The 27,266-nt window shown below is 51.2% G+C and overlaps 2 protein-coding genes across 8 annotated transcripts in view; both read right to left on the minus strand.

The window, feature by feature from the left end:
* Positions 1-359, minus strand: part of CSNK1G2 (casein kinase 1 gamma 2) — a 42,223-nt gene extending 41,864 nt beyond the window's left edge. The window contains exon 1 of one of the 3 annotated variants that reach the window (XM_085040755.1): positions 230-359. The gene's annotated coding sequence lies outside the window, so the exon portion shown is untranslated. The remainder of the gene's footprint in view (positions 1-229) is intronic. The other 2 variants (XM_085040758.1, XM_085040757.1) reach the window with 2 other exon arrangements.
* Positions 360-3,946: 3,587 nt separating this feature from the next.
* SCAMP4 (secretory carrier membrane protein 4) lies at positions 3,947-25,940 on the minus strand. Of its 5 annotated transcripts, none has more exons than XM_085040759.1 (8): positions 25,823-25,940; positions 19,631-19,701; positions 19,179-19,232; positions 16,236-16,364; positions 12,352-12,508; positions 9,332-9,433; positions 8,022-8,139; positions 3,947-6,971 (listed from the first exon to the last, which is right to left on the minus strand). In XM_085040759.1, the coding sequence occupies exons 3-8, from the start codon at positions 19,183-19,185 to the stop codon at positions 6,795-6,797; spliced, it is 690 nt and encodes a 229-aa protein (XP_084896885.1). In that variant the 5' UTR covers positions 19,186-19,232; positions 19,631-19,701; positions 25,823-25,940; the 3' UTR covers positions 3,947-6,794. The 5 variants fall into 5 exon arrangements, with proteins under 5 accessions (XP_084896885.1, XP_084896887.1, XP_084896888.1 ...); XM_085040761.1 differs by lacking the exon at positions 25,823-25,940 and adding an exon at positions 25,122-25,318; XM_085040762.1 differs by lacking the exon at positions 25,823-25,940 and adding an exon at positions 21,673-22,207.
* Between the last annotated feature and the right edge of the window lie 1,326 nt (positions 25,941-27,266).

Below are 27,266 nucleotides of genomic sequence, written 5' to 3' on the forward strand. Positions count from 1 at the left end.
GCCGCCGACCTCCCCAGGCCAAGCCAGGGCCTCTCCCGGCACCCCCGCGACCCCCACAGCCCCTTCCTCTGCCCGGGCCCTCCCGGCCCTCGCTCCCCTCCCGCCACCGCCCCGGCCCCGCCGCCCCCGCCCGCGGCGCCGCCCGGCCCGGCCGCCCCTCCCCGGTGCCGGCCGAGCGGAGCTGCGGCCGCAGGGCCCCCGCCGCCCGCCGGTGCTTTCCCGGTGTTACCTCGGCGGTCCCTCAGCGCCGGGCGGCGGCGCCGCTGCCCCGCGGCCGCTCCCCCATGGCGGCGCCCCCGGCCCGGCCCCGCTCGCCTCCCCTCCGCCGCTGCGCCAACGGCGTACGGCCCGCGCTGCGCCAACGGCGTACGGCCCGCGCCGCGCCCGTGCGCGCCAGCGCGCCAACGGCGCAACCCCTGTTCGTGAATGCGGGCGGCGGGGCGGAGCGCGGCGCAAGCGCAGCGGACGCGAGGGTGGCGGCGCGGCGGCGCTGGCGTAGCGAGCGTTCGGGAATAGCGGCCGGCGGGCGGCGGCGCGGCTTTGCGGCAGTGCCGCGCGCTTTACGGCAGCTCCGGTTAACCCCGCGCTGCCCGGCGCCGCTGTCGGGACAAGCGGTGCTGTCGCGACAGAGAGCGCGCGCTGCTGCAGCGCCCTGAGGGCTGGAGGGCGCAGCTCTCACACGCGGGCCAGGCCGCTCTGTAGGGTGCCTCTAGGGTCCGGCCCCGCTGATGGATGTGGCTCCGGTGTGGGGTGTCGCGCCGCTGTCGCGACTTGGATGCCGCCGTCCTTGGTTCGGGTACGAGCCTGTTGCAGGAAACAGCAGGGGGTGTATCGACCCAGTTACAGGGGACAGGCCCTAATGTGTGGGTGCACCCCATACAAGAGAACAAACCCCGTGCTGGGATAGAGTCCCTGTTTGGGGCACAGCCCCATTCTGGGGTACAGCCCTGCTCTGGGCTACAGCCCCATTCTGGGGTACAGCCCTGCTCTGGGCTACAGCCCTGCTCGGGGGCACAGCCCCATTCTAGGGTCCAGCCCCATTCTGGGGTACAGCCCCTTTTTGGGGCACAGTTCCCCCTCCAGCCCCACTGCAGGCCCTCCAGGGCAGCCTCTGGGGACTGGGGGTCCTGCAGAGAGGACACAGCTGTGGTACCCCATCCGATGGGAACAGAGGGAAGTTGGGGTGGGATTTTACAGGCATTGTCACCTTTTTGGGGACAGCACAAGCAAAGCCACTCTGACAGAGATGGAGCTGCTGCCATCCCGCTGCCTCACAGGGGACAGAGCTCCAGGATGGTGGCATCTGCTGGGACAGGAGCCAGGCAGGGCCACAGCCCCCAGTGCCACCTCCTACAGCCTTTGATGTTCTTCTGATTGATCATTTGGGCTCAAAAATTCCATCCCCGCACTCCCTCAGCAAAGGAGGGCACAGCCTGAGAATTGTTTCTTTCTCAACCCTTTTTCCTCAACTCCCAAGTCTAAGGCTTTTGGGGTAAGATTGGAGGGAGGGCACAGCCCTGCGTGACCCCACTGGTCTCATCTTCACCACAGGACGGAGCAGATTCACCCCAAAAGTATTTTCAGGCAATGGGCAAATGAGTTTGTGTGGGTTTGGGGGACAATCAGGTCTCCAGCCACCAGCATCACCCCAAGTACCCATTTCAGCATTTCCAACTGCTTGAGTTGGTTCTCTCTCCTGTGACAGAAATGTTCCAGGGAAAAGCTCTCCCCACAACGTTTGGCTGAAGAACTTTCCCCCGTGGGTGTTTGTTCCTACAAAAAAAAAGCTGATTTTAGAGAATCAGGAAAATTCTGAACACGTGAATTCCAGCTGCTCCCATCCTGTTCCCGTGCTGTGACATAGCTCAGGAGGGTGGTGAGGGACCATGATCCATGCCCTGACCCTGGAGAGGATAAAAATATCACCCTTGGAGAGGATAAAATCACCCTTGAAGCACCCTCCCTTTCCTCTTTGCACCATCCCAGCTCCCCCCACTCCACACACTTTTGTGGTGATTTCAGGCACTTCGGGAACTCACAAGTTGTTCAGACGTTTGGCTGGAGAATTGAACCACCTTCTGGAGCAGGAGAGTGGGGAAGAAAGGAGTTTTGATTTTATTTCAAGGCAAATCTCCAGCGGTGAGCACACAGTGTGCCAAAGGCCTGCAGAGACACGAGCAGCTCATGCCACAGAACCAGCGCAGGGAGCGAGGAAATCTGGGGAATTTCTGTCGGGAAAGCATCCAGCCAGGAACCCTGTCCCTCTCCTGTGGGCACCAGATAATTCAGGCTCCTTGACAAGCAGACAACACAAAGGGACCACTGTGATTGCATGGGAGAATGGGAGAACAAGCTGCTCCTGGGTGGGCAACACCTTCCCAGTTGGAACATCCCAGCCTGGGAAACTGGAGAGCGACAGAAACACAGCAAGAACCAGAGAAAAGGAAAAGCCAGGCCCTCACAGTGTCCCTCACACTCTGATGCCAAGGATCCAGAGCTTTTTGGGAGCTCCTCAGGGTGGGGGGGCTCAGCTTGGCTGCACAACCACCCCCATTCCCGAATTTGGGTACATTCCTGACAAACCCTGCTCAGTCCTCCTGCAGCAGAGACAGAAAACCCTCATTCCAAGTGCCAAGGTCCTGCTCAAGTAGCAGCTGGAGCAGGAGCTTAAAATGTGCCTCGTGCTCATATTTGGAGGCCCTGGAGCAAGAATTTGAGGGAAATCCAATTCATTCTCGTGCTCAACACATCAAGGCACAGCAGGAGCTGTGGGGAGCCACTGTCAGAGAGGGAAGGATGCTGAGAGCAGGGCAGGGGGAACCTGGCACAGGGAACCTGGCACAGGGCTTTGGAGACAGGGAAGACACTGAGAATAGCAGATGTCACATCAGCAGCTGCGATGGAAATGGCTCTTCTAGGATTAAATATCTGCCATGGTGTAGAACTGGGGTATGACACTACAATATGGTAATTCCCATATTCCTATCTGAAGTATTGTGTCCTACTCTAGGGCCCCCAACACAAGAAGGACATGGACCTGTGGGAATGAGTCCAGAGGAGGCCATAGAGATGTTCCAAGGGCTGGAGCCCCTCTGCTCTGGGGCCAGGCTGGGAGAGCTGGGGGTGTTCACCTGGAGAAGAGAAGGCTCCAGGGAGACATCAGAGCTCCTGCCAGGGCCTGAAGGAGCTCCAGGAGAGTTGGAGAGGGACTGGGGACAAGGGGGAATGGCTTTCCACTGCCAGAGGACAGAAGACATTGGGAAGGAACCTGGGAGGGTGGGCAGGCCCTGGCACAGGGTGCCCAGAGCAGCTGTGGCTGCCCCTGGATCCCTGGCAATGTCCAAGGCCAGGCTGGACAGGGCTTGGATCAACCTGGAATGGTGGAAGGTGTCCCTGCCCATGGCAGGGGTAGCACTGGATGGGCTTTAAGGTCCCTTCCAACAAAAACTATTCTGGGATAACTCTGGAAAAATATTTTGGGCAATAAATTCAGCCACATGCTAAAGGGACTCAACTCATCTTTGCTGTCCAAGCCCATTTACTCCAGGGACAACAGTTTCCTCCCAGGCAATAACTGGGGAAGGCAGACACCAGCACTGCCAGGGTCCAGCACAAGGCTGTGCACTGTGGAAAGGCCAGAAAAAATTACCCCAGTGCTTGGGAGATGGGACTTGCTCCACACCTCTGCTCTCCATTCCCATTGTTACAAGATGAGAATAATGGCAGTACCTTTGGTAAAAGCTGATGGGGCATCTCTAAGAGTACAAACCACAATGAGCCACTCACACCAGTCCCCAGCACAGAGGATGAGCCTCATCCATCAACGAGCTGTTCTTTTACAGAGAAAACAACATGCAGTGGGAGACTTTGGAGGAAAATAGAGATTTTGCCATTTCCCTCTGCCAGATAACTCTGGTTACCTAGGAACAGACACTTCTCCGATGCGGCCAGTTCTCCTCATCAAGCACAGGATGAGCATTTATTGTCTTGTGATCAGGAGAAAAACACGAACAGAACCCAGAGCTCCACGGGTGACATGAAACATCACACACAGACACGCCACGTGACGCCCGACCACACCAGGAGCCAGGGCCAGGTTAATGGTGTTAAGAACCCTTAGAAATCTAATGTAAACATTTAAAAACATACAGAAGAGTCCAAAACAAAAAAAAAATTAAGCCACGGTTGTTCAGGCAGCGTGTTGGGTCAACTTTCTGGAATTACGGTTTCTGGCATCGAAGTGGGGGGGGATGAGATGGCAGATCCCACCTGGAGGTGCATTGAGCTCCACAGGGATCTCAGGCAGTGCAGGCTGATTTTGGTGTCCAGCTCCAACCATTCCGGTGGGCAGGCTCCCAGGCACCCCCTCTCCTTGCATGAAGCATTTCCAGTGTGACTGAGAGTGAGTGCTTCAACACAGCCCCGATTATCCAAAGGGAAAATCCCAAAGAGAAGCAGGATGCAGAGCACCCAGCAACGCTTCTCCTCTTGGTTCCTTCGAAACCTCCAACCTGATGCACTAAAATGGGGCAAGTATCAAATGGTTTTGAAGAATTTTGGCAAGAGGCTGAGGATGACGAGGGGCAGGACTGAGGGACATGGCTGCACCATGTCCTGGCTCCCAAGTGTGGCCAATCCCACCTTCAGCCCCACTGACCCTCACCCCCGTGGTGCATCCATCGTATTTCCAGGGAGTCAACACCAGGCAGTTCTTTCATCACTGATGGCAAGCAACATAGAACACTTAAAATTACACTTGACACAAGACAAAAGCACCTAAAAGCTTCACAACGCCATCAGGTCGTGTTCTGTTAAGACAGCTCCAAGAGCTTGTCCTCCCAAGCACGTTGTACACTCTCCAGGAAAATCCCCTGGTGTTGGGAGCACATTCCATGTCCCAGAGCCAGCGGAGGGCTGCTCCTGCAGCAGGGGGTCAGTGTGGCTTGTAAACGGAAATTCAGGGAGGCTCTGCCCTCCCATCTGGGGTTGCTTTTGCTTTGGCCCTGGTAACACAGGGGTCGTGCAGACTCCAGGCTGTGCTTCCCTCATTATTTACAGTGTGACATAGGACAAGTTAATGGGGAAATAGGAAATTCTGCAGGGGCGAGGGGGAAGCGGGAGCTCTCCTCCATGAACTATGATTTCATTAGATAAGGCACATGTAGAGAAAAATCTTCAAAAGATCACTTGCAAATCAATTCCACCTAGCTAGGACCATATCCCTGTCCCTTTCTAGGAGCCAGTTTTGTTTTCCAGTTGCTCAGTGTGAATTTGGAGTGACCCCATCGACAGCCTGCAAAGGCAGCAAGCTCTGGGTCTGATCCCCAGGGTGCCCTACCCCTCCCAGGTCTCCCAAATGGAGCACTCTGGATCATTGGCCAAAACTTTGAGAGCCAAAGACTTGTAACATGCACTCTCTGTAAAAATATTGGGAACTGACTTCCCAGTTTGGACAGGTTTGAAAAAATTCACAGCAGGCTGTCATGGGGGAAGAGGAAACCACAGCCTTTGCTGCCTGGATCACTGTAGGACACAGGGAATTGGATGGCTCAGGCACAGAATGGAGATGAATGACAAGGTGGAGGATAATGTCAGGGAAAACAATCCTCTCAAAAGCTTCATCCTCCCTTCAGCCAATCCTTGGAGGAAGACAGGAATCTCTGCCTCATGGAAGTGCTGCCAGCTGCAGAACCAACAGCAGCCATGAGGACTAATAAACTTCCCTTGGTCTCCCAGCCCCCACTGTAATGTCTGGAGTTCAACTACACCAGCAGAAGGCAGAATTAAACTATTCATTGTAACAGAATAATTTCCAAACCACACTGGGGCCCCAGCACTAAGATCAATCATCATCTTGCATCTGGCTCCTGGCCAGGAGCCCAGGGAAAGGTGTCCCAACAGGACAAGGTGTGTCCAGTGGGACATTCCTTGGGCCAGCATAAAACCTGGCTGGAAGTTACATGGTGGGGAGATCTTGTGCTGAGTCCCTGTACCAGTGTGATCATCACCAAGGCCCAGTGTCAGCTCTGCACTGGTTTCCACTGGGCTTTGATTCAGGCTTTAGCGAACAATCATGAACCTAAGGAGATGAATCTGCACCTTTGGAACACACAGATCCGGCAAGAAGTTTTGGCAGCAGGGAAAGCAAACCTTGTGGCATCACAACAGTCTGAGCCAGGCAAATAAGGACTCGTGGGGACTTCACATCCGAGGACTCACCCAGGGCACACTCTGTTACCTTCAGGGATCCTCCCAGGGAGGGTGGAGGTTTCACAAATCACTTCAGTGTCACCAGTACCAAATAATTTAAGTGCTGCATTTCCCTTAAGAGTGAAAAATTCCACATTATTCATCCAGGAGAGTAAACATCAGTTGCTACTAAGGCTCTGATTGCATTTGCTGCAGACGGCGTGGTGCTGTGCATTCCATGGAAGCTGAGCAGGAGCAGGAGCAGCTGTGGTAGTGTTGCCATCGCGGGGAAGCTGAGCCTTTTCCAGGGATGGTCAGGAGAGGATTCCCTCAAGCAAGGGCAGTGAAGGGTTTGTTCCTCAGTCTGCAACGAGGCAAATACTGGTGATTCAAGGCAAACAAAAAGCTTTCTGCCACGGCCGTGCAGTGCAGTGGAGGTGGGAAGGGCTGAGAGCACAGATATTCTGCAGGGATCAGGAGACAAGAACCAAAAAGGTCCCCAAGATGAGTGGGGTGCTTGGGGGGGAATGCAAATGATCTTTTCCAATAACAAGAATAAAAAGACCAAAAAGGAGAGAATCCAGGCAGTTTGCAGCTATTGCTGCTTAAGGCCATTGGTTTCCAGAGGGGTAGTTGGGCACTGTGGGATACTCTGGCAGGCTGTTCCCAGAAAAATTGCTGTACTGGGCCTCCCTGCTGGGGGGGTTCCTCCATGCGCCGCTGTTCCACTCATCTTGAGCCTTCTGGAAGCTTCCACCAGCCCCTCGGTAGATTTTATGTACCTAATGGATGAAAGGGAGGACAAGAGGAGAGTCAGCACCAGGAGCCCGGAGCTGTGCCCTTGCAGAGCCACTTGGGAATGGGATTGTGGATTTGTTCCTCTCTGCGAAGAACTGGATGTCCAAGGAGCCAAAGCATGAAAAATGCAATCATACAGTGAACAGATGTGCACAGAGAGAATATCAACCCAATACTGGAACCCATTTCAGCTGCATGCCTGGGATTCAGGTGGGGGATCCCACAGCAAGGCAGCCAGCCCAGGCCAGGGAGCTGATGCCTCTCCAACACAGACACCACTGCTTCCACAGGGCTTCTGTTTTCCCTGTCTGCCAAAGCTTTCCAGACACCCCTACTGCAAATCCTTCTTTCTGCACAGACCCACTTCCCACCCTGCCACCCGGTCCCCATGGCAAATGCTTCACCACTGACCATCCCAAGGAGCAACAAATCATGGAATCACAGAATCACTGATGTTGGAAAAGGCCTCCAAGACTACCAAGTCCTACCATCAGCCCAGCTCCACCATCATATTCACCACTAACCCATATCCCCAGGGGCCACACCCACACGTTTTCTGAACACTTCCAGGGATGGTGATTCCACCACTACCCTGGACAGCCTGTTCCAATGCTTGACAACCCTTTCTGTGAAAATAAATGTTTCCTAATATCCAATCCAAACCTCACCACTTCACAAAGCCTTGAGTTGCTCCATGTGAAGCTTGCTTTGTGTGACATAAAGCAACATCACTGCATGACACGGTGACAATTTCCAGCCTGAGCTGTCTTGTGCTGTCTGGATTTGTCCTCCAGAAACTCTGAGAGACACCAACTGACTGCACTGTGCAACATTTCAAAGCAGTGATGGCTTTGTGGTGGCTGCTGAGCTGCCTCTTCACATTATTGTGATACACAGCAGGGATACTCCCAAGTCAGAGAGAGATCTGAAGAATCCCAGAATCCCATAATGGTTTGGGTTGGAAGGAACCTTAAAACTCATCTCATTCCACCCCTCTGCCACGGGTAGGGACACCTTCCAGTAGAAGAACCTACCCTTAAAATGCAGATGAGCATCGCGACTGCTGACATCGTGAACATGATGGCAGGAAACAGCATGAACACAGCAGCTGCCACATTAGTGCTGAAGAAGGTGATAGCTGCCAACCATCCACTGGGAGAACAGAAAGAGAGAAACAACATCATTATAATTTGCTTTTTAATATGCTTCGCTTTTTAACAAAGTGTCCTTGTTATTAGAAAAAATGTTACTCACTTATAAGGCCCTGGCACAGGTTGCCCAGAGCAGCTGTGGCTGCCCCTGGATCCCTGGCAGTGTCCAAGGCCAGGTTGGACAGGGTTTGGAGCAGCCTGGGATAGTGGAAGGTGTCCCTGCCCATGGCAGGGGGAGGAACAAGATGGGCTTTAACATCTCTTCCAACCCAAATCATTCCCTGTTTCTGTGATTCATAACCCAGAAATTACAAGGCAGCTTTTAAGCTCTTGAAAATGAAACAATGAAGACAATGGAGAGAAATCAATGCAGGTATTTCTCCAAGGTCTTAACTCTCACTTGCCAGCATCCCTCACTAATCTTAAAGCTTTAAGGGACAGCCAGCTGCATGGAGTTTGGAAAGATTTATTCTCAAGGTGCTTTTGGTTGTGCATCTAGAGACCAGAACTGGGATCAGGGAACACCAGGGTCCTGTGATTTACACTCCATCTCCATTCCTTTGCTAGCAAAAACCAGGTGAAGCATCAACAGCTCTGAAAACAGAGTGTTACAGGGAGTGCTAGGACTTTCCATTACTTGTTGTTTCAGTAGGAATTGCTCTCAAGTCTCTACAGACAGGAAGTGAAAATGCTAAACAATTATAAGATAACCAGGGACAGACACTAACAAGCTCCCATTTATTTTAGGAGAACTCTCACAGTACTTCTCGTAAGCCAAAAGTGAGTCACCACACTCTGTTCACCGTGTGCTGCCAACACCAAGGGCAAAGCTGAGCCTGACATGGGCTGGTTAAATGGTAAAAGAAATGGACACTGAGGGAAGAAGCTACAAAGAACAACCAGGTGAAAATCACAGAATGGTTTGGTTTGGAAGGGGCCTTAAAGCCCATCCAGTTTCCATGGCAGGCACACCTTCCACTAGACCAGGTTGCTCAAAGTCCCCTCCAACCTGGCCCTGACTTCTGTCAACACAGCAGTGAAACCCGAACCACGCGCCCCAAGAGCAGATACAGCTGTGCCACTGGGGAAATCACAAAGCTTCTTCCTCTCCACCCATCAGACTCCCCTCAGTTTCTCCAAGACCATGGAAACAGCCACAGCCCGGCACACCCTACTGGAACATTCCTGCTTACCATGCTCCCCATCCGGAGAAGCCGATCGCCTGCAGGACCGTGAGGAGGAACTGTGCCCCAAAGATGAAGAAAAAGGCCATGAAATTAAAGGAACTGTCCGACCTGTGGAGGAAGAGAGGAGGTCAGGGAGGCACTGGCACCTTGTGCTGCTTTGCACCCATGTCTGACCCCACCACCACGTTCCAGCCCTCCACAGGGATCCCTCTGCAGCTGTGGAGGCTTCTCCCCCTTCTCTGTGAGAGCACACAGCTCCATGACTCAGCAGCACAGATTGTCTCCCAATAACCTGGCTCCTGCAGTTGCTCTCCCCAAGGAACTGTATGTATGATGACACACGAGGAGAGGCGGAGGGACATGAGTCTGCTACAGAGTCTGAATCATTCTCTGACCAAACATCAGCCCAGCCTGACACCTGCCCAGCTCAGCCCCTGGCAAGAAGCACACAGGAGACTGAAACTGGCAGGCAGAGCTTGTCCATACAGTAAAAGCGATCACTGAGCATGAGAATTCCAGCTGGGAACGTTTCAGTGTCTGCTTGTCATCATGTTCACACACCCATGGGAAATAATCCAGCATTGGGACATAACAAGAGGGAAAACAGACACTGGAGAGGTGGGTGGTACCCTCAAAGCAGAGGCACACTTCCCATCTCTGCAAACTCCCCATCCTCAGGATGTACAGGTGAAGTCCTTGAGTTTATGCAGCTACAAGAATTAGCATGCAAATGACCCCAAGCAAGAGACTGATCAGGGACAGTCCCAGTCTCTGTCATGGGTGCACTGGGGGCCCAGCACTGCCCATGTCTGGGCTCTGCTACAACACACCTTCTTCCCATCAGACCAGCTACATCAGACACATCTAAATTTCTTCAAGTTATCATTTTTAATGATACAAATGATTCCTATACTCTCAGGAACTTGAAGGGCCAATGATTTATCTACAGATCTACACAAAACACTTCAGGTGCTTATGAGGCAGTTTGGTGCAAAGTGGAGTTTAAAAAAGAGCTCACATCACTGCCAGCTCCTGCTTAAACCCTGAAAGTATTTAAATGCTTATTATTTTAATTATTTTTATTATGCTAATGGTTGTTAGCATTATAATTCTAGCCCCTGATGCCTAGGGAGGAGATGACGGAAGTGTGACACGTGGAGAAGCCTCCAGCCAGACCCGTGTTCATCAGAGCGGCCTGTGTTGGCCCAGGTGTCTGCCAGCTCCCAAATGGTGGCTGTGGAAGATTTGTCATCCTTGAGTACCCTCACAATCTCACCCTTCAAATACCACCTCAGAGTACAGCAATGTGAAAGAAGCACTTTAGGCAGGGCCTGCTGACAGTAGTGCCTGTCAGAATCCAATTACCAAGGATTAGGCTCGAGGCTGAGCCTTCAAACAGACTCTTGCAACTCCGACCTGAAGGGGCTGGAGGAGTCTTCATTTGAAAGGATCTGCAGGAATTAGTAAGGATACAGAGAAAAGGTGATTTCTCATCCAGCTTTCTGGTGCAGATTTGCTACAGCTTTGCCCTAGCGCCAAAGCTCTGCAGCTAATTTAATTTGGGATGCAGCGGGATGACAAAGATTTTCCGGAAGCAACCTTGCAGGACAGGGTGCCAGCACTGAAGGGTGGCCTCCTCCAGGACAAGTGGGTCTGATTTTGCCTCTGGAATCACCACTCGTGGTGATCCCAACAGTGCTGCCCCTCCACAGTGATTACCATGCCTCTTCCCAACTGCTGTCCCAGTGGATTGTCCTGGGCTCCCCACTCTGTCCCTGGGGTTGTCTTTATTTAACTGCAAGTCTGTGTGCAGAATAACCTCAGGGACCTCTCAACATTCACTTGCATAAACACATCCAAACAACATTCACGGAATAATGAGAAACGGCCCTTGCGGAGCCTGGGGGAGGTCAACAGGGAGGAGTAATTTTTCCCAGACTTTAGAATGGAAATTCCTCTTTGAACAGAACTCCAGCACTCAGAGGCCCTGGGGTTCTGAGCTAGGGATGGGGATAAACTCCAGTCCCAGAGGGCAAGAGTTCAGAGCTGGGATTTTCAGGTCAGTTAGAATTTTGAGACAAACCCAACCCTCCTGTTTCCAGCAGAAATTACCCTCTCCTCTACTTCACGATGCCAGTGGTGATTTAACAGTCCCTGCCCAGTGCTGTGGGCACACAAAGCATCAATTCAGAAGAGCACTTAAACAATTAATTTCTCATGTGCTAAACAGACAGGACCCACCTGCCACCTCCCATTTCCATCAGCTGCTCTTGCTGTTATCCAAACCAGCTCATCAGAGAGTCTGGTGAATAATCAAAATCCAGAGTATCCTACCAGGAAGAGCTTCACCTTCAGAGGGCAAACCCCGACTGGTGTGTGGGCTGTGGTGGTGACACTGGGCAGGTCCCTCCTCTCCCTGTGTCAGGCTGGGAACTGCTCAGGACCTTCCCAGTTCTGCCAGGCTTTACGCATTAATGTTTGAATGATGCCTTGGGGTCCACAGCAAATGAAAATGATTATTAATTAAAGCAAAAATGTAGGATGGCTTTAAATATTTGTGGAGGTTCAGAAGGACTGACTCCAGGGAACTGCTTTCATCTAAAAAGCTAAACAGACGAGCTCTTGAGTAGCTATACACAGAAATCAGAAGAGTTCTCAAAAACTAATGACTTAATAGTCTTCCATCAAAATAAGCCTCAATGAAGCTTTACCGAATTAGCACCTATTTTAAGGCTGCACTGAGATGAGGGTGCTGCTAAATTTGAGATATTTAAGTAAAATATGAATTTCACCCCCACGGAAGCAGCAAGCTGCTCACCTCCAACATTATGTGACACTCAGTCCTGTACCTAGCATTTAAAAGTAGCCACATTCTTCTTCATTTTGAAAGTAAACAAGACATCCAGATATTAAGTCCTTCATTTTCATCTCAGCCAGAGAAATCTCCCCACGAGCATCCCCCAGTAACAACTGGGGAAACTTCCAGAGGAAACTGGACCAGAAGCACCTTCTGGGCTCCTACTCACCGAAAGGCTTTGTAGGCAGGTCGGAACCAGCAGACGTAGCCACAGGGGCTGAAGAGGATCAGCCAGAGGATGGCCAGGCCAAAGTTGACCCCGTAGCCTCCCCCAATCCACCAGGCCAGGCAGGCGATGAGGTTCACGGCCAGTGTGATGCAGTAAACTGGGGAGAGGGCAGAGGAGAGAACGTGGGGTGGGGCAGTTTCAGGACTTCACAAGAAAAGGAAACAAAAGATAATGGCTGGAGCTGTGTTAGGGGTTGGGATGATCTCAGGGAAAGGCTCTTCCCCCAGAGGCTGCTGGGGCACTGCCCAGGCTCCCCAGGGAATGGTCCCTGCCCCAAGGCTGCCAGAGCTCCAGGAGTGTTTGGACAATGCTGCCAGGGATGCCCAGGGTGGGATTGTTGGGTGTCTGGGCAGGGCCAGGGGCTGGACTCAGTGACCCTTGGGGGGTCCCTCGTAACTCAGGATATTCCAGAATTCCATAAAACCTCCAGGGTTATAATGAGAAGGGTCCCTGGGACAGCAAAGCAGCTGCTTTGAGTGAGGTTCCTATGTGACCCTGGAGCTGGCACAGGCACATCCAGCTGCAGACATCCTGCAGCAGAGGGATGAGGGAACTCTTTTGGGACCTGTCAAAGGATGGAGAGCTTGGGTAGCAACTGATGTGACCAATACAAGACTCAGGCAAGTGTTATGAAATATGGGCAAGGTCCAATTTCCATTTGTAGCAAAACCCCATTGGGAGAGGGGAGAGGAGAGGGGAGAGGGGAGGAGGTAACCCCAGCCCTGCTCCCAGCTCAGAATGACTCTGATTGTTGGGGCTGCCTCAGGAGCTACCACAGAGCCAGCTCAGTGCCTTGCAGGCTTCCTCCACTTCCCTGGGCCTCTGAGGAAGCCTGGAAGTCAGCTTGAGGGCTTGGAAGTGCTGCCTTGAGCAAGGGGATAAACAAACTCCAATCAGGTTGAGAATATGGGACCACAGGGGTGGTTTAGAGGCCTTTTCACATCCCTGTTCCTGTCACTTGGATAAAAAGGAACAGTTGGCAAAGGCCCCCAGAGCACAGCAGTGCTTCACTAAGTAGTTGGGTATGAAGGGATGCTGCTCCCCCATCTTCCTGGAGCTGACATCCCTGGAAAGAGGGTTCAGGCCCATGCCAGGGGCTTCCTGCAGCTGCCCCTGCATACTCTAGGCTCTGCCAGGGTCAAAGAGGCCAATTCATAAGCTCCTGTTTTGGAGAACAGATGATTCCTAAAACCCTTTGAGGTAACCTGTATCCATAAGCACAGAGAAGGAGAACGTGGAAGGTACAAACACCAAAGACCCTCCAGCACAGCCTGGTGCTGAGCTCATGAAAACACCCTGGACCTTCACCTCAGTTATTCAGGCAAAATTAAATCCCTGAATTTCTCTTCACTCATTCTAAGGAAATGTGTCCTGCCTGTTTTCTGACTCACTCCCTGCCATGGCTCTGCAGCTCATCACGGCCTTGGTCCTTCTGACTCTTCCCTCTCCCTCTGGGTACTGACCCACCTTCCTTCACACAGACTGGGGGTCCTAAACAATTGCAAGGTTTTATGGTCATAAAATAATATTGACAGCACAGTCAGGAGAATGAAACCTATACCCAGCTGCTGCTTCTGACCTACGCATAGCCTGAGAGCAAAAGAAAATGTTTTATTGCAAAGAAAATGTCTTCTGAGTAGCCAACAAAGCTCTATACACAATGGTTTGGATGTGTCTTAATAATGGGGGGAAGAAAGAATATTAGCTATTTAAATTAATTAATTTGAGGTATTTAAACTAACAGGTTGTGGACTCCCCCTCCCTGGAAGTGTCCAGGGCCAGATTGGAAGGGCTTGGAGCAACCTGGTCTAGTGGAAGGTGTCCCTGCCCATGCGAGGGGGTGGAATGGGATGAGCTTTAAGGTCCCTCCAACCCAAACCACTCTGGGCTTCCACAATTCTATGAAATTTCATTTATACACCAATTAGCTGTACTCCTCCAAATCTTCATTTTCAGAAGCTATTTGTTCTCCCAAAGTTACTTAATGCAAAAAAAAACCAAACAAAACAACACCAAGCCAAGAGCATCTATAAAGTTTTAAGGAACTTTTGACTCTCCTAGCGCCTCAGGTCGGAGTTTGCTCTCCAGCAGTGGGAGCTCTGGTACAGCCTTCCCCAAACCTCCCTCCACCCTAATCCAGCGCTCACATCCAATTAAAGTAATGAGCAATCACCCTTCCAGCAACGACTTGTGTGTTTCTACTTTTCCAAACTGCCCTTTTCTTGTTTACCTCCTTCCCTTTATGTGTCTCTCTCCATCCCATGCCAAAAAATCAGGGAGACCCCAAAAGGAAGAGTGCTGCAGATGGAAATGTGAAACTCCTGGTGCAGATGGCAGCTCTCCTGGCCATGCCCAAATCCCTGGCTCCCTTCCAGCCTGCCATTAACTCGACTGAGGGACTCTTTGTTTGGGGAGAGGGGAGGACAAAGGCGGCTTTACAGCTTCAACATCGCACCAGTGAGTCTGGAGGGACAGGCAGCTTCTTCAGGCAAGAAAATTACAGAGCTCATTGCAGCAGCTCCACATAACCAAAGAACAATGGAGCCATGGATTATGCCATTATTTATGCACACAAATCTCTCTCCTACACACATCCCATGCATCTGGAATAAAAGCCACGCCACCAAATGCAGAGCTGGCAGAAAACAAGCTTTCCTTCAGTGAGAAGGGTAAAGAGGATGACAAGCATTCAGGGAAAAAAGATAAGCAAGGCAAAAAGATTCTTAATCTTCCAAAGCATTCCCTGTGGTTTTCTAGGCCTGCCACACCGATTTCATTCCTTGGAGAAGAATGGTCAATTTTCATTCCTGGTTTCTGAGTGGTTGAGGCAAACAACAGGAGCCCAGGGCCAGGAGCTCTGTTCACACAGAGTATCAACACATCACCAGCTGTGACAGAGGATCAGCTCCAAACTCCAGCAGGATGGGGAATGTTTGGGGGGCTGTGGATAGCTAGGGAAGAGCCAGCATGCAGCTAGAAGACACTGCTTCCATTGGGAAGGGAAATCTGGAGATTAGAGGGAATTTTAGCCTTCCTAGAGTGAGGTGGGGAGCCAGGTACCAGCAAATGGGCCACATTTATCTTCTTGCCAAAATTCTCCTATCCCTCTTGCTTTAGGGGAAGTGGGAATTTCCTTAAGGTGGATATTTTTGGGAGTTAATCAGGGTTTACAAAAAGGCTGGAGAGGGATTTCAGACAAGGGATGGACAGACAGGACAAGGGGGAATGGCTTCCCACTACCAGAGGGCAGGGAGAGATGGGATATTGGGAAGGAATTCTTCCCTGTGAGGGTGGGGAGGCCCTGGCACAGGTTGGAATTGTTCCCTGCTCTGGCACAGGGTGCCCTGCTCTGGCACAGCTGTGGCTGCCCCTGGATCCCTGGCAGTGTCTAAGGCCAGGTTGGACAGGGCTTGGAGCAGCCTGAGATAGAGGAAGGTGTCCCTGCCATGGCAGGGGTGGGATGAGAGGATCTTTAAGGTCTCTTCCAACACAAACTATTCAGGAATTCTGTGATCATTTGATATTAATAAAGGTATCACACATGGTTTGCTTTTTCCCTCTTCAATTTTAGTAACAGACTTTTCCAGCACTGACACTCTCCTTTCTTCAAGAGTCTTCAAAGGTTCAAGGCACAGCAACTTAAAGCTCAGGCATGAAGTTATATTACAGTGTTCTAAGAGGATATATTACAATGTTCTAAGAGGAATCCTTGTTCCTCATCAACTAATTACAGCCAAAACTTTAAAGCATATAAGTCATTGAGATCTATGAGGTTTTACTACACAAATACTTTTTTCCAGCACAGTTTTTTTTATTCAACTTACAGATCCACACATGATAGATTCTCTTCACCAGAAACTGGTAATCGATGGGGATTTCATCAGCAAAATTCTGGTAGAAACATGGTTTCAGAGGGATGAACTTGGGGAGCGGTGGGAAGTTATTCACCTTTTCTGGAACACAGAACACAGATTTCAGCTGGGAACAGAAATGTGTCACATCCTCCACACCTTCCCAACAGTGCTGCGTGTTCATCCCCTCCCTGCATGCCAAATATTTTGGTTTTCCTCCTCAACAGTGGACAGGACATTTATTCTACTACACACAAGGCTGAGAGAGGGGAATAGGAACAAACTAATAAACATCACATGGATTTAACACCTTTACATATCAGTGTGAAGTTGCATGAGAAGTGCTGCAAGATGAAAAACTTAAAATAATCTCCAGGATGAGCTTCCTCAGGAAGGAGGAGGTGTCAGCAACACTGGGGGGAAACAGCTGTACAGAGGTGTTTAGTTACAACCTCTCAGAAATCCACAGCAAGAGGAAAGAAATGCTGGTGAGTGTCCAGACAAGCAGATTTACCTTCAGCCATCAGATGTGAGTAGGCAGGAGCATGTCCTGGCTATGGGTCAGGCCTTAGGAACTGCAGTAGCCTGGGACAATAAGGAATGGTGCCTGAAGGCATCTCCAAACTGGAATTCTGTACCCAGGTATCATCTAGTTCAGGGAAGTAAGTCAGATGTTGGGAAGGAATTGTTCCCTATGAGGGTTTGAGGCCCTGGCACAGGTTGCCCAGAGAAGCTGTGGCTGCTCCTGGATCCCTGGCAGTGTCCAAGGCCAGGCTGGAAAGGGCTTGGAGCAACCTGGGATAGTGGAAGGTGTCCCTGCCACGGCAGGGGTGGCACTGGATGGGCTTTAAGGTCCCTTCTAACACAAACCATTTTGTGATTCCATGATTATATGTCAGGGATGATTTTTTTTGAAAATACCCATGATTTTTAATGGAAAAAGGGTACATTCAAGTTTTTCCTGCAAGGTTAAGCCCTTGGGAAAAAAAAAAACCCACAAGAAAAAAGAAAAAGCTTTGCATTCAGAGACAATAAATCAGCAAATGCTGCCGAAAGCTATATGGTGAAGAAAACTCTACCTTGGGAAGAATTTCTATTTTAAAATCAAGTAGTTAAATGCCTAAATCCTCTGCTGCTGTCAGCTCCCGGATTTGTCTGTGTGTGCCTGGATGTGTGTTCCTACATGTTTGGGAATGTTTGCTCTTGCCTTCCAGAGCTGATTAAAGTTTGATTCCAGGGCATCGTGACTAATTGTCTCTAGCCTCCTTCAGCCCCAGTAAACAGAATTAAAAACAACCAGAGGAAGAGATGAAGAATGTCCTGGGAAAACCTCCAAATGGCGCAGGAGACGAGAGGAAATGTCTGAACAAGAACTGTCAGCACAAGAGTTCCCCTTCTCTTCCCATTATCTCCGGCTGAGGAGACATTTTGCAGGAGCAGCTCCTCAGCTCCGTTTGAAGGTTGGCAGGGAAGAGCCTAGAGCTGCAGCCAGGCTTTAGGAAGGAAAAGGCTTTCCCTCATGCATATTTTCACACAGAAAATGTGGTGAGAACACCCACTGGGAATACAACAGAAGTAGCTATGGAATAATGTCTGAAGTCACCAGCCCAGTTTGACTTCTCCTGACAAAAACAAACATTAAGTCTTCTGCCCCTCCTCACCCATGTCCCTTAAACCCATTTTACATTCATTCTGATGCCCTCCAAGGTGGTTGGAGTTACTGGTTAACACCACTGCTGACTCCATCCCATGGAGAGCTGATGGCCCACGGATGCTTTCAAAGTCCACAGGAATTTGGACTCCTTAGCATTAATTTTTTGTTTGCCGTAAACACCTAATGGGATTTCTCCTGCACAATATGTCCCTGCAGCCTAAAAAGGAATTTAAGAATGCTGGATCAAGGGAAAGAGGGGGACACACAACTTGAAAAGCTGAAGGGACAGGTGTCTAGGGAGGCCAGTAAGACCAAGATTAATCAAACACAGTAAAAGCAGATTCTCTAACAATTTTTTTTTTTTTTTTTAGGGAGGAGGAAACTTTTGTTCTGTCCCTCTTCAACAGCTGAAGCTGCAGATTGTTCCTTTGGTTCTGCTCTCTCCCATTTTCTGCCATGGACAGCAGAGCTGCTGCCAGCTCCCACGTGGTGAGGCCAAAACCAACCAGCCACTGCAGTTTGTCATTTTTCAAGCTCATAAAATGGTCCAAACATCCCCACAATTGTTTGCTAGGTACACAAAGCTGGGGATTACACCTCTTTTCTGCTGCTGCCCAGCTGCTGCCCACCTCCTCCCACCCAGAGACCCTGTAGTTCCCAGCTGTTCTGGGTTACGTCTGAGATTAGACAAAATAAATTAAATGAAAATATCCTCTTTCATGTCTGACTGCAGAGCTTGGAATGCTACAGTTCTCCCATCAAGACTGGGATTGACACATCAGATCAGCAAATACAGCCTCTGCTTTCAAAAACCAAACTGCATCACCCATGAGCAGTAGCCAGAGGCAAGTTCCAGACTTTCTCTTACCTTAAAAAAGCTGGAATTTTGTTATTAATGTCACTACAAGTAAAATTCAGATGGATTAATATCAACAGCATAGCTAGGGATGCTGTGGAAAGCCTCTGTAAGGAAGCAATTATTCTCATGTACTTTTTTTGTGAATGAATTCCACCCTCATACAACTTTCAAGCAAGTCACACCTGAGCCTTTATCACCTGACCAGAAACCTCAGGTGACAGCTCAGAACACAGCAGGAAAGTGAATGTGACCAAGGCAAGAGAAGTAGCTGAAGAGCCTTAGGGATCACCAAGGTCTCAGGAAGACACAGGTCACATTCCTGACATGTCACAGTCACCACAGCATCGTTAACAACACTGTCTGAAACCACTCTCCCTATTTGCCACATCTGAGATGCTCTTACCTGCCATTTCTATCACTTGTGTTCCCTGGTGAGGTTTCAGACAGAGCAATAGATCTGTTGGAGAAAGAAAACCAGGTCAGCACATGTCACTGACCAGTACCCAGAGAACATCCTAGAATTGAGAGTATTCCCAGTGTGTGACAAAAAAAAGAGCCCATGGTTCCCCCTGCAAACTATGTGTGTCCAATCACCCAAAGTAGGAAGGCTGCAGCCTCACAGAAAGGATCCTGATTTCTCTTTGTGCAGAGGAAGCTCTGGCAGCACCTCATTCAGCCACTTGGAACATTTGTATTCTCCAGCAGCAAACAAATGTGCTCTTGGCACTCCCTGGCAAAGGCTGAGGATGCTCAGAGAGACTCTGCCAGCACACCTGCAGCTTCCAGGGGCAGCCACACAGGTCAGGGTGGAACCAGCAGAGATTATACATTGGAACAGAAATGTGTAAAGCTCACCAGACTTAATGCCTCATTTAGGTGTTGAGATGATTTGCTGGCTCCTGGCTCTCCGTGGCCCTTCCCAACTCCTGGAACAAACAGATAATCCCTGTTAGCTGGGCACTGAACTCCTGCTTAACAAAAAAATAATCAGCTGGTACTAAACCAAACACCCCTCATTATTTTAGAAATTCTGCACAAATGCAAATTCATTCTTCTTATTACCACCCCTGAGCATGGCTTTAACTCTGGCAGAAGCAAAGCCTGGGAAGTTTACCCAACATCAGCCATGCTGCTGATTTTGGCAGAGATGATCCCACAGATGAAAGACACAGAGAGGTCTTTGCTGAGCTTTAATTCCATCCCTGCCTCCTTAAGGATAAAAACACCATGTGTCCCTACCTGCAAATCCCAGAATGGAAACACAGAACATGCAAATCAACCCTGCAAACCAGCACTGTGGGGTCTGACAGAAATGAAGGCAGTCTAGACTAAAAACTGCCCAGAAAACCACCAGCAGCTGCAGCAGCAGGGTCACAAGAGCCATACTGTATCCAAATCCCTCAGGATTTACAGTAGCTCGTTTCCCTCTCCTGCACCTCCCTGCTGTCCTCCTGGCGCCCCGGGCAAGGTCTGGAGGCTGCAGTTTTGCACTGGCACAGTTGTTTTTATGTGGTTGCATTCACTTCTCATTTGAGCAACTCTAACCCAGTCCTGGAGACAACAGCACTGGGGTAAGAACCAGGACTGTACAGGCAGCCTGCTCTTCCTCTGCAGAGATGTACAAGTTTAAATAAGTCTGCACAGAGGAGAACATGTTATTTCCTTTGATCAGTCTCTAGGAAGCCAGAGTGGGGACAGGACAGCTCTGTCCCCTGAGAGCTGCTCAGGGATCCATCCTGTCACAGCTGAGGCCTCCAGGCTGTCCCACAACACCGACAGTACCCAGTGCCTGGCAATGTTTTGTAACTGATGGTTTGGAAATAGGAGCCTTTAGCTTTGCATTTTTAAAATGTATGAATAGAAAATAAAGGATGAAGACAGTTAAGAACACCATTAAAACTTCACCCCACCCTTCTGCAGCTGTTCCCGGCTGAGATCTGTAAATTTTGGGGAGAGAACAAATGGCTCATGAACAACAGCAACACTAAAGTACTAAGAGAGAGGAATCTTTTACTGAAAAATGAGCCTGTGAATAACATCCTGTTTCAGAAGAGGATTATTTAGCTGCTGCACTTCAGTGTTGGTGTCCTACAGCTGCAAAGAGGTGTCTATCCACTGGAAAAAGGATCAGAAGGATAGACTGAGGGGGACATTCCTGGCTTGACAGAGCTAAACAATGGTTTTCCTGCAATGGCCAAACAATGCTTTTCCTGTGCCCTCCTCTCAAGGAGCCCAGTGGTGCTGTTGAGAGGTTTCAACTCAAATAAATAAATAAAACCCCCAGAGAAAGCAGTATTCTGGTGATGCACCCCCTTCTCCTTTCACTCAACTGTTCTCATCCTCCTCCTCCTCCTCTCCTAACAAACCTCAGCCACACTTTGGTGCTTTGAAGACAGAGCACATGAAAGTGGGATTGTCCTGTGCAGGGCCAAGGCTTGGACTTGATCCTTGTGGGTCCTTTCCAACTCAGGAGATTCTAGGATTCTCATGCTAAAAAGCTCTGACAGAAACTTCTGGATACTCCCCTCTTCAGCCACCTTTGCTTCCATGAGGAATGTCAGAGAAGTTCTGGGACAATGACTAATTTGCCTACAGAAAGATGTGGTTTGGACCCACAAAGCAGCATTAAGAACAACTTCCTTCTGCGAGGATAAGCACACACAGCTATGTTTTACACTGAATAATCAGCTCCTGAGATGTGTTGAATCTTCCACTGGTTCAGCTGCACTGAGACTCCATTCTGGCTCCTGGTGAAAGGGAGCTTCTTCCCCAGAATTTCTTCCCAATACCCAATCTAACCCTGCCCTCTGTCAGTTTGAAGCCATTCCCCCTTGCCCTGTCACCACACCCTCTTATAAACAGTCCCTCTCCAATATGTAAATCGGATCTCTATTCACCTGGGCATTTTCAGTTTAACTGGGAATAGGTAAAACACCCTCCACTCCACTGCAGAGATTTTCTTCATCTATAACCCACTACTTGTGGAGGGAGGAAAAGCCCACACACGCTAAGGAAACTCCGGTGTGAAGTGAACTTCCTTTTTCCACTGTGTTCATCCGTGGTCAATGAATAACTCCAAAGTTCACAGTCCAATGCACATGACTCAGGAGTCCACTGGAGACAGTCGGAGCTTTTCTTCACCAGGATCTCAGACAAAATGCCCTGTGTCAGTTCAAGGGACACCACTTCCCTCTCAAAGCAGGACACAAACACAAGCAGTGCTGTTTTCCTAGGCAGACAACAACACTATTCCTTTGACGGTGACTGCAGTGTAAAACACTCCACCATCTCAGATTAGGGAAAATTTTGTGAAGGAACACCTGTGGCAATCTGCCTGAGGCACATTTTGAGTATCACAGAACCCTGGAATATCCTGAGTTAGGAGAGACCCAAAGGGATCATCAGTCCAAGCCCTGACCTGCACAGACACCCCAACAATCCCACCCTGGGCATCCCTGGCAGCATTGTCCAAACACTACTGGAGCTCTGGCAGCCTTGGGGCAGGGACCATTCCCTGGGGAGCCTGGGCAGTGCCCCAGCAGCCTCTGGGGGAAGAACCTTTGCCTGAGATCATCCCAACCCTGACCCAGCTCCAGCCATTCCCTGGGCTCCTGTCCCTGTCCCAGAGCAGAGCTCAGCCCCTGCCCCTCCGGCTCCCCTCGGGAGGAGCTGCAGCCCCCGAGGAGTCTCCCCTCAGTCTCCTCTGCTCCAGCTGAACAAGCCAAGTGCCCTCAGCTGCTCCTCAGGCCCTTCCCCAGCTCTATGTCCCTCCCTTGGACACTCTCTAACAGCTTTAGATCCTTCTGATTTTGTGGTGCCCAAAGTGCCCCCAGCTCTCCAGGTGAGGCTGCCCCAGTGTAGAGCAGAGCAGGACAATCGCTCCCTGGCCTGGTGCCCCAGGACACAGTGACCCTTTGGGCTGCCAGGACACACTGAGGACTCAGATCCAACTTGCCACCAACCAGGACCCCCAGATCCCTTCCAGTGGTGTTGCTCTCCACACTCTTCTTCCCAGTCTGTCCCCGCAGGATCCATCTGGCAGGATCCAGCACTTGCCCTTGTCACATGTCACAAGGCTGGGGGTTGCTCAGCCCTGGTGTTTGTCAGGGACTCTCTGCCTCGAAGGGAGTCAGCAGCTCCTCCCAATTTAGTATCATCAGCAAACTTACTGAGTATCCCTTGCACTCCTGCTTACTGCATATGCTATCCTTAGTCCCCTTCTTTATTCTGACCATATCAAATAGTTTTAAAAGTTTGTTATTTGTCCCTACTGTGTTCTCCAGACGCAGAAAAAGGTGGCAGATAATAAACAAAGGCCAAGCCAAAAGAGGAGTAGTGACAGGGAAGTGGCAGAGCTGAACTCATTCCTGCTTTGCCATAAACCTTCCAGGTGACCTGGGGCATGTCCCCAAGACCAGATTCACAGGACACTGGCTCTTCTCATGCCCTGCAGATATCCCAGCCAAACACAGAAGAGTCCAATATCCTAGGCTTTCCATCCACCAAAACCCCCAGTTTCTGAGTCCTTGGTTTAGGATGCTTTCCATACTGCTTTTATATTTTCATTCTGATTTGATGACTTTTCTCCCAGGTAACAAGTGACAGGACAAGAGGAAACGGCCTCAAGTTGTGCCAGGGGAGAGTCAGGCTGGACAGCAGGAGGAATTTCTCCATTGAAAGGGTGGTCAGGCTTTGGAAGGGGCTGCCCAGGGAGGTTTGGAGTCCCCATCCCTGGAGGTGTCCAAGGAAGGCCTGGACGTGGCACTCAGAGCTCTGGGCTGGGGATAAGGTGAGGATTGGGCACAGGTTGGACTTGATGACCTTTTCCAGCCTTAAGGACTCTGTGATTCCATGATGCAGCAAGGCCAAGAGCTTCCACATAATCCTGTACTCCAGGGTTTCATCCAGGACACTTTGCCAAGAGCAAACAGAGGGGCAGGATCACAGCACAGAGCAGAACTGTCCACCCTCCCTCATCAACAGGGATTTAACAATGGGAGCGCAAGCGGAATGAAAAACCTGGGCACAACACACATTCACACGTTTCCTGACAGCAGCTCAGGATGATGCTTTGGGGAGGACCATCAGCCCATCAGAACTCACCCTGAGCCAGCATACCCCAGACCTTCCAAAAGAGCCTAACAGGAACAAGACCCCACAGGGATCCAGGAGAGCTGGACTTAAAATCACCTAGTGCAGCAGGGAATCAGTGCAGCCTCCAGTGCTCCCAACACAAGCAAATGCCTTTCTTGTGGTCTCTCATGCTGAATTTATAGAGAAAGTGGTGGCTCTGCACTGGTTTTAAGACAAAAGGCTGGGTCTGAGCCTCTTTCAGATACCCAGCTCTTACCAGGAACTTCCCAGAGAGGCCAAGACAGCAGCAATCACTCCAAAACAATCAGCTCAGCATTTTGAACCCAGAGCTGACAACACTTGGGTTTGGTGGTGTTTCCTCTCTCTGTCACACCACCAGCCCTCACACGGTGGGACACTGTCCCTGCAGTGACACAACCAGCCAAAAAAATAACTCCAAAAGCCACCCAGCACTAGCAGAGAAAATGGGAAAACTGTGTATGGCAGCAGTGCCCTGAGAAAAGGAGGAGGGAACAATGAACTTCCAAGGGTTATCCCCCTCCCACATCATTCCAAGATAGGCTCTGAATTCCAGGAGCCTCACAGGGACTCCTAGCTGTACAGGACGTTCTGCTGCCCCATCTCCCCCCATCCTGGAGCTGCGAGACAGCAGAATTAGAGACAATTCCCCTCAGGGCTCCCCCAGCCTGTTTACACAGCTGTACCTGCTGAGCAGCAGGTGGGCAGGAGCCTTAATTTGACTATACAAAACCCACTGCAGACTAATATTGATTTTGGTACAACCACATCCAGAAGTGAAGTGTGGCCACTCAGGAACAGAAACTCGGAAGGCTCAAGAAGACAGAAAGCACAGAAACACCAATGCTCAGGGCCTGTTCCACCCCTTGTCACCTGCTCAGACTGGCCTCACACAGAAGAATTAGGCTGCAGACAGCAGCAAAAATATTAATTAGCCCAGAACGACACTGAAAATATTAATTAGCCCAGAACAACACTGAAATGCAGATAAATCAATCCACCAATTTCTTCATTTCTAACCCACTGCTCCCTTCATCACAGTTTCCACAAAGGAGTTTCTTGAGAAAGTTACAAAACACTGAGACCAGAAACTAGAAGGGGAAATTAGAAGGGGAAATAAAACTACAACATCTGGGTGCTGTCTATCGAGGGCAACACACACATCTCCGATACCCAAACCACACGTATCAGACAGCTTCACCCTCGCAACCCCTGGAGAGCCCCTGTCACGAACCTCCCGTCGGGAGCGGGGCAGCCGGGCTGTGTCACCCTGTCCCCCTGCGTCCCCCCGAGCGCTGCCAGCCGTGTCCCCATGTCTCGGGAGGCAAACTGCCGAGAGCCCGTCGGGAGCGGCTGGCGCTGGCAGCCCCGGGCGGAGGTGTTAAGGTCTCATCCCCGCGGCACACAGCCCGGCCCGGCTCCTCCCGCCCGCTGCCCCCGATAGCGGCTCCCGGCGGGGCCGCCCCCGATCCCTGCCGCCCGGGCTGTCCCCGATTCCTCCCCACACACGCCCCGTCCCCCCAGACCTGTCCTCGATACCTCCCCAAGCACAGTGCCCCATGCAGCCCCCTCCTCTGCCGCCCCCGGACTGCCCCGTTCCCCCTGCCCGGACAGCCCCGGGCTGAGGGAGTGTCACCCCCCCCGCCCCCGCTACACCACGAGCCCCCGAGAGCCCCCGAGACCACCCGTGACCCGTTCCGACCCCCAGCTCCTCCCGCGCCCCCGGCTCCCCCGTCCCTCCTCCGTGGCCCACTGCTCCCCCTCACGCCCCCAGACCCCCAGCTCCCCCGGCACTCCCCCGGCACTCCCCCGACCCTCAGCTCCCCCCAGTCCCCCCCGTCGCGCTTCACCTCCCCGACCCCGCTCTCCCCCATCCCTCCTCCCAGGCCGCCCCCTGCCCGCCCGGTCCCCCCGGCCCGGTCCCCCCGCGCCCACCTCAGCGAGCGCCCGGTCCCGCTCCCCCCGGACTGCCGCGGGGCACGCTGGGAAACAGAGTCCCGCCAATAGCCGCCGCCGCTGTTCGCCCCGCGCTGCGGACTACAACTCCCAGCGCCCCCCGCGACACACACCCGCCGCTGTCATGTGAGGGGCAGGGCAGAGGGCGGGGCAGCGGCGCGGGACGGCGGCCGGGAGGGACAGAATTGTGCGAGGTACCGGAGCGAGCCACCCGGGCTGTGGCGGGGGAGAGCAGGAGGTGCTGCAGGGGCTGGAGCATCGCTCCGTGGGAGAGGCTGGGAGAGCTGGGGGTGCCCAGCCTAGAGAGGAGAAGGCTCCAGGGAGACCTCAGAGCCCCTGCCAGGGCCTAAAGGGACTCCAAGATTGCTGCGAGAGGGAGTTCCGACTAGGGCTTGCGATGACAGGCCAAGGGGGAATGGCTTCCCACGGCCAGAGGGCAGGGAGAGATGGGATATGGGGAAGGAATTGCTCCCTGTGAAGGTTGGGAGGCCCTGGAATGGAATTCCCAGAGCAGCTGTGGCTGTCCCTGGATCCCTGGCAGTGTCCAAGGCCAGGCTGGACAGGGCTTGGAGCAGCCTGGGCTAGTGGAAGGTGTCCCTGTCAGGGCAGGAGGTGGATGAGATGAGCTTTAATGTCCCTTCCAACCCAAAACGTTCTGGGATTCTGTGATTCTGGTACAGCTTGGTCCCAAGAGCAGAGAAGAAATTAAATGTTTTCCCAGTTAAAGACTTTGAAGGTTTCATTTTCAGTCGCTTCACTAAAACTTAAAATCACTGTTTCCAACATCATTAGGGTTTTGGGTTTTTTACCTTGTAAAACAGCCTTTATTTTTCTTCCTGTAAATTTTGTGCAATATACATCTATGTACCCAGAGAACTCACCTCAGTAAAAAGGTTTTCATCCCTACGTTATATTACTTTTTATTTAATGTTATGAAAAATTCCAACAACAGTTTTGTCCTTAAATAAACATTTCTCCCTCCCCTGCCCTCCCTTCCTAAGCTGATTGGTCCAAAAGAGGAAATTTTATTTAGTTTATTTATTTTCTTTTCTGTCCCCTTCCAGCCCAAATACTTTTGTTTGGTTCTAAAGCTCCTTAAGTTCTTATTTTCACCACTTTTAACTCCTTAACCTAGGTAGGAATCCCTCTCCAAGGTTCCAGCTCTCTGCAAATCCTGCTAACTCAGCCACGTAAAAACGCAACTCGACTTTAAAAGACATTTCCAAATGCTGGGGCCGTGATTTCTGTCACTCCCAGCCCCAGGGAGTGTGTCAGGCTCATCCCTCTTAGCTGAGCAAATGCTGAGACGTCTCTCTGTAAACTTTCCCGAAAATTTCCCCAAACCCCACCAAATTTCCCTGCAATTCAGCTCCTGGGGCTCCTGCTTGTGTTCAGCCCCTGCTCTGGGTGGGCTGCCCACTTT

This window comes from Lichenostomus cassidix, chromosome 28 (assembly GCF_008360975.1).
Source record: "Lichenostomus cassidix isolate B80296 chromosome 28, HeHo_3.0, whole genome shotgun sequence".
Lineage (NCBI taxonomy): Eukaryota > Metazoa > Chordata > Aves > Passeriformes > Meliphagidae > Lichenostomus > Lichenostomus cassidix.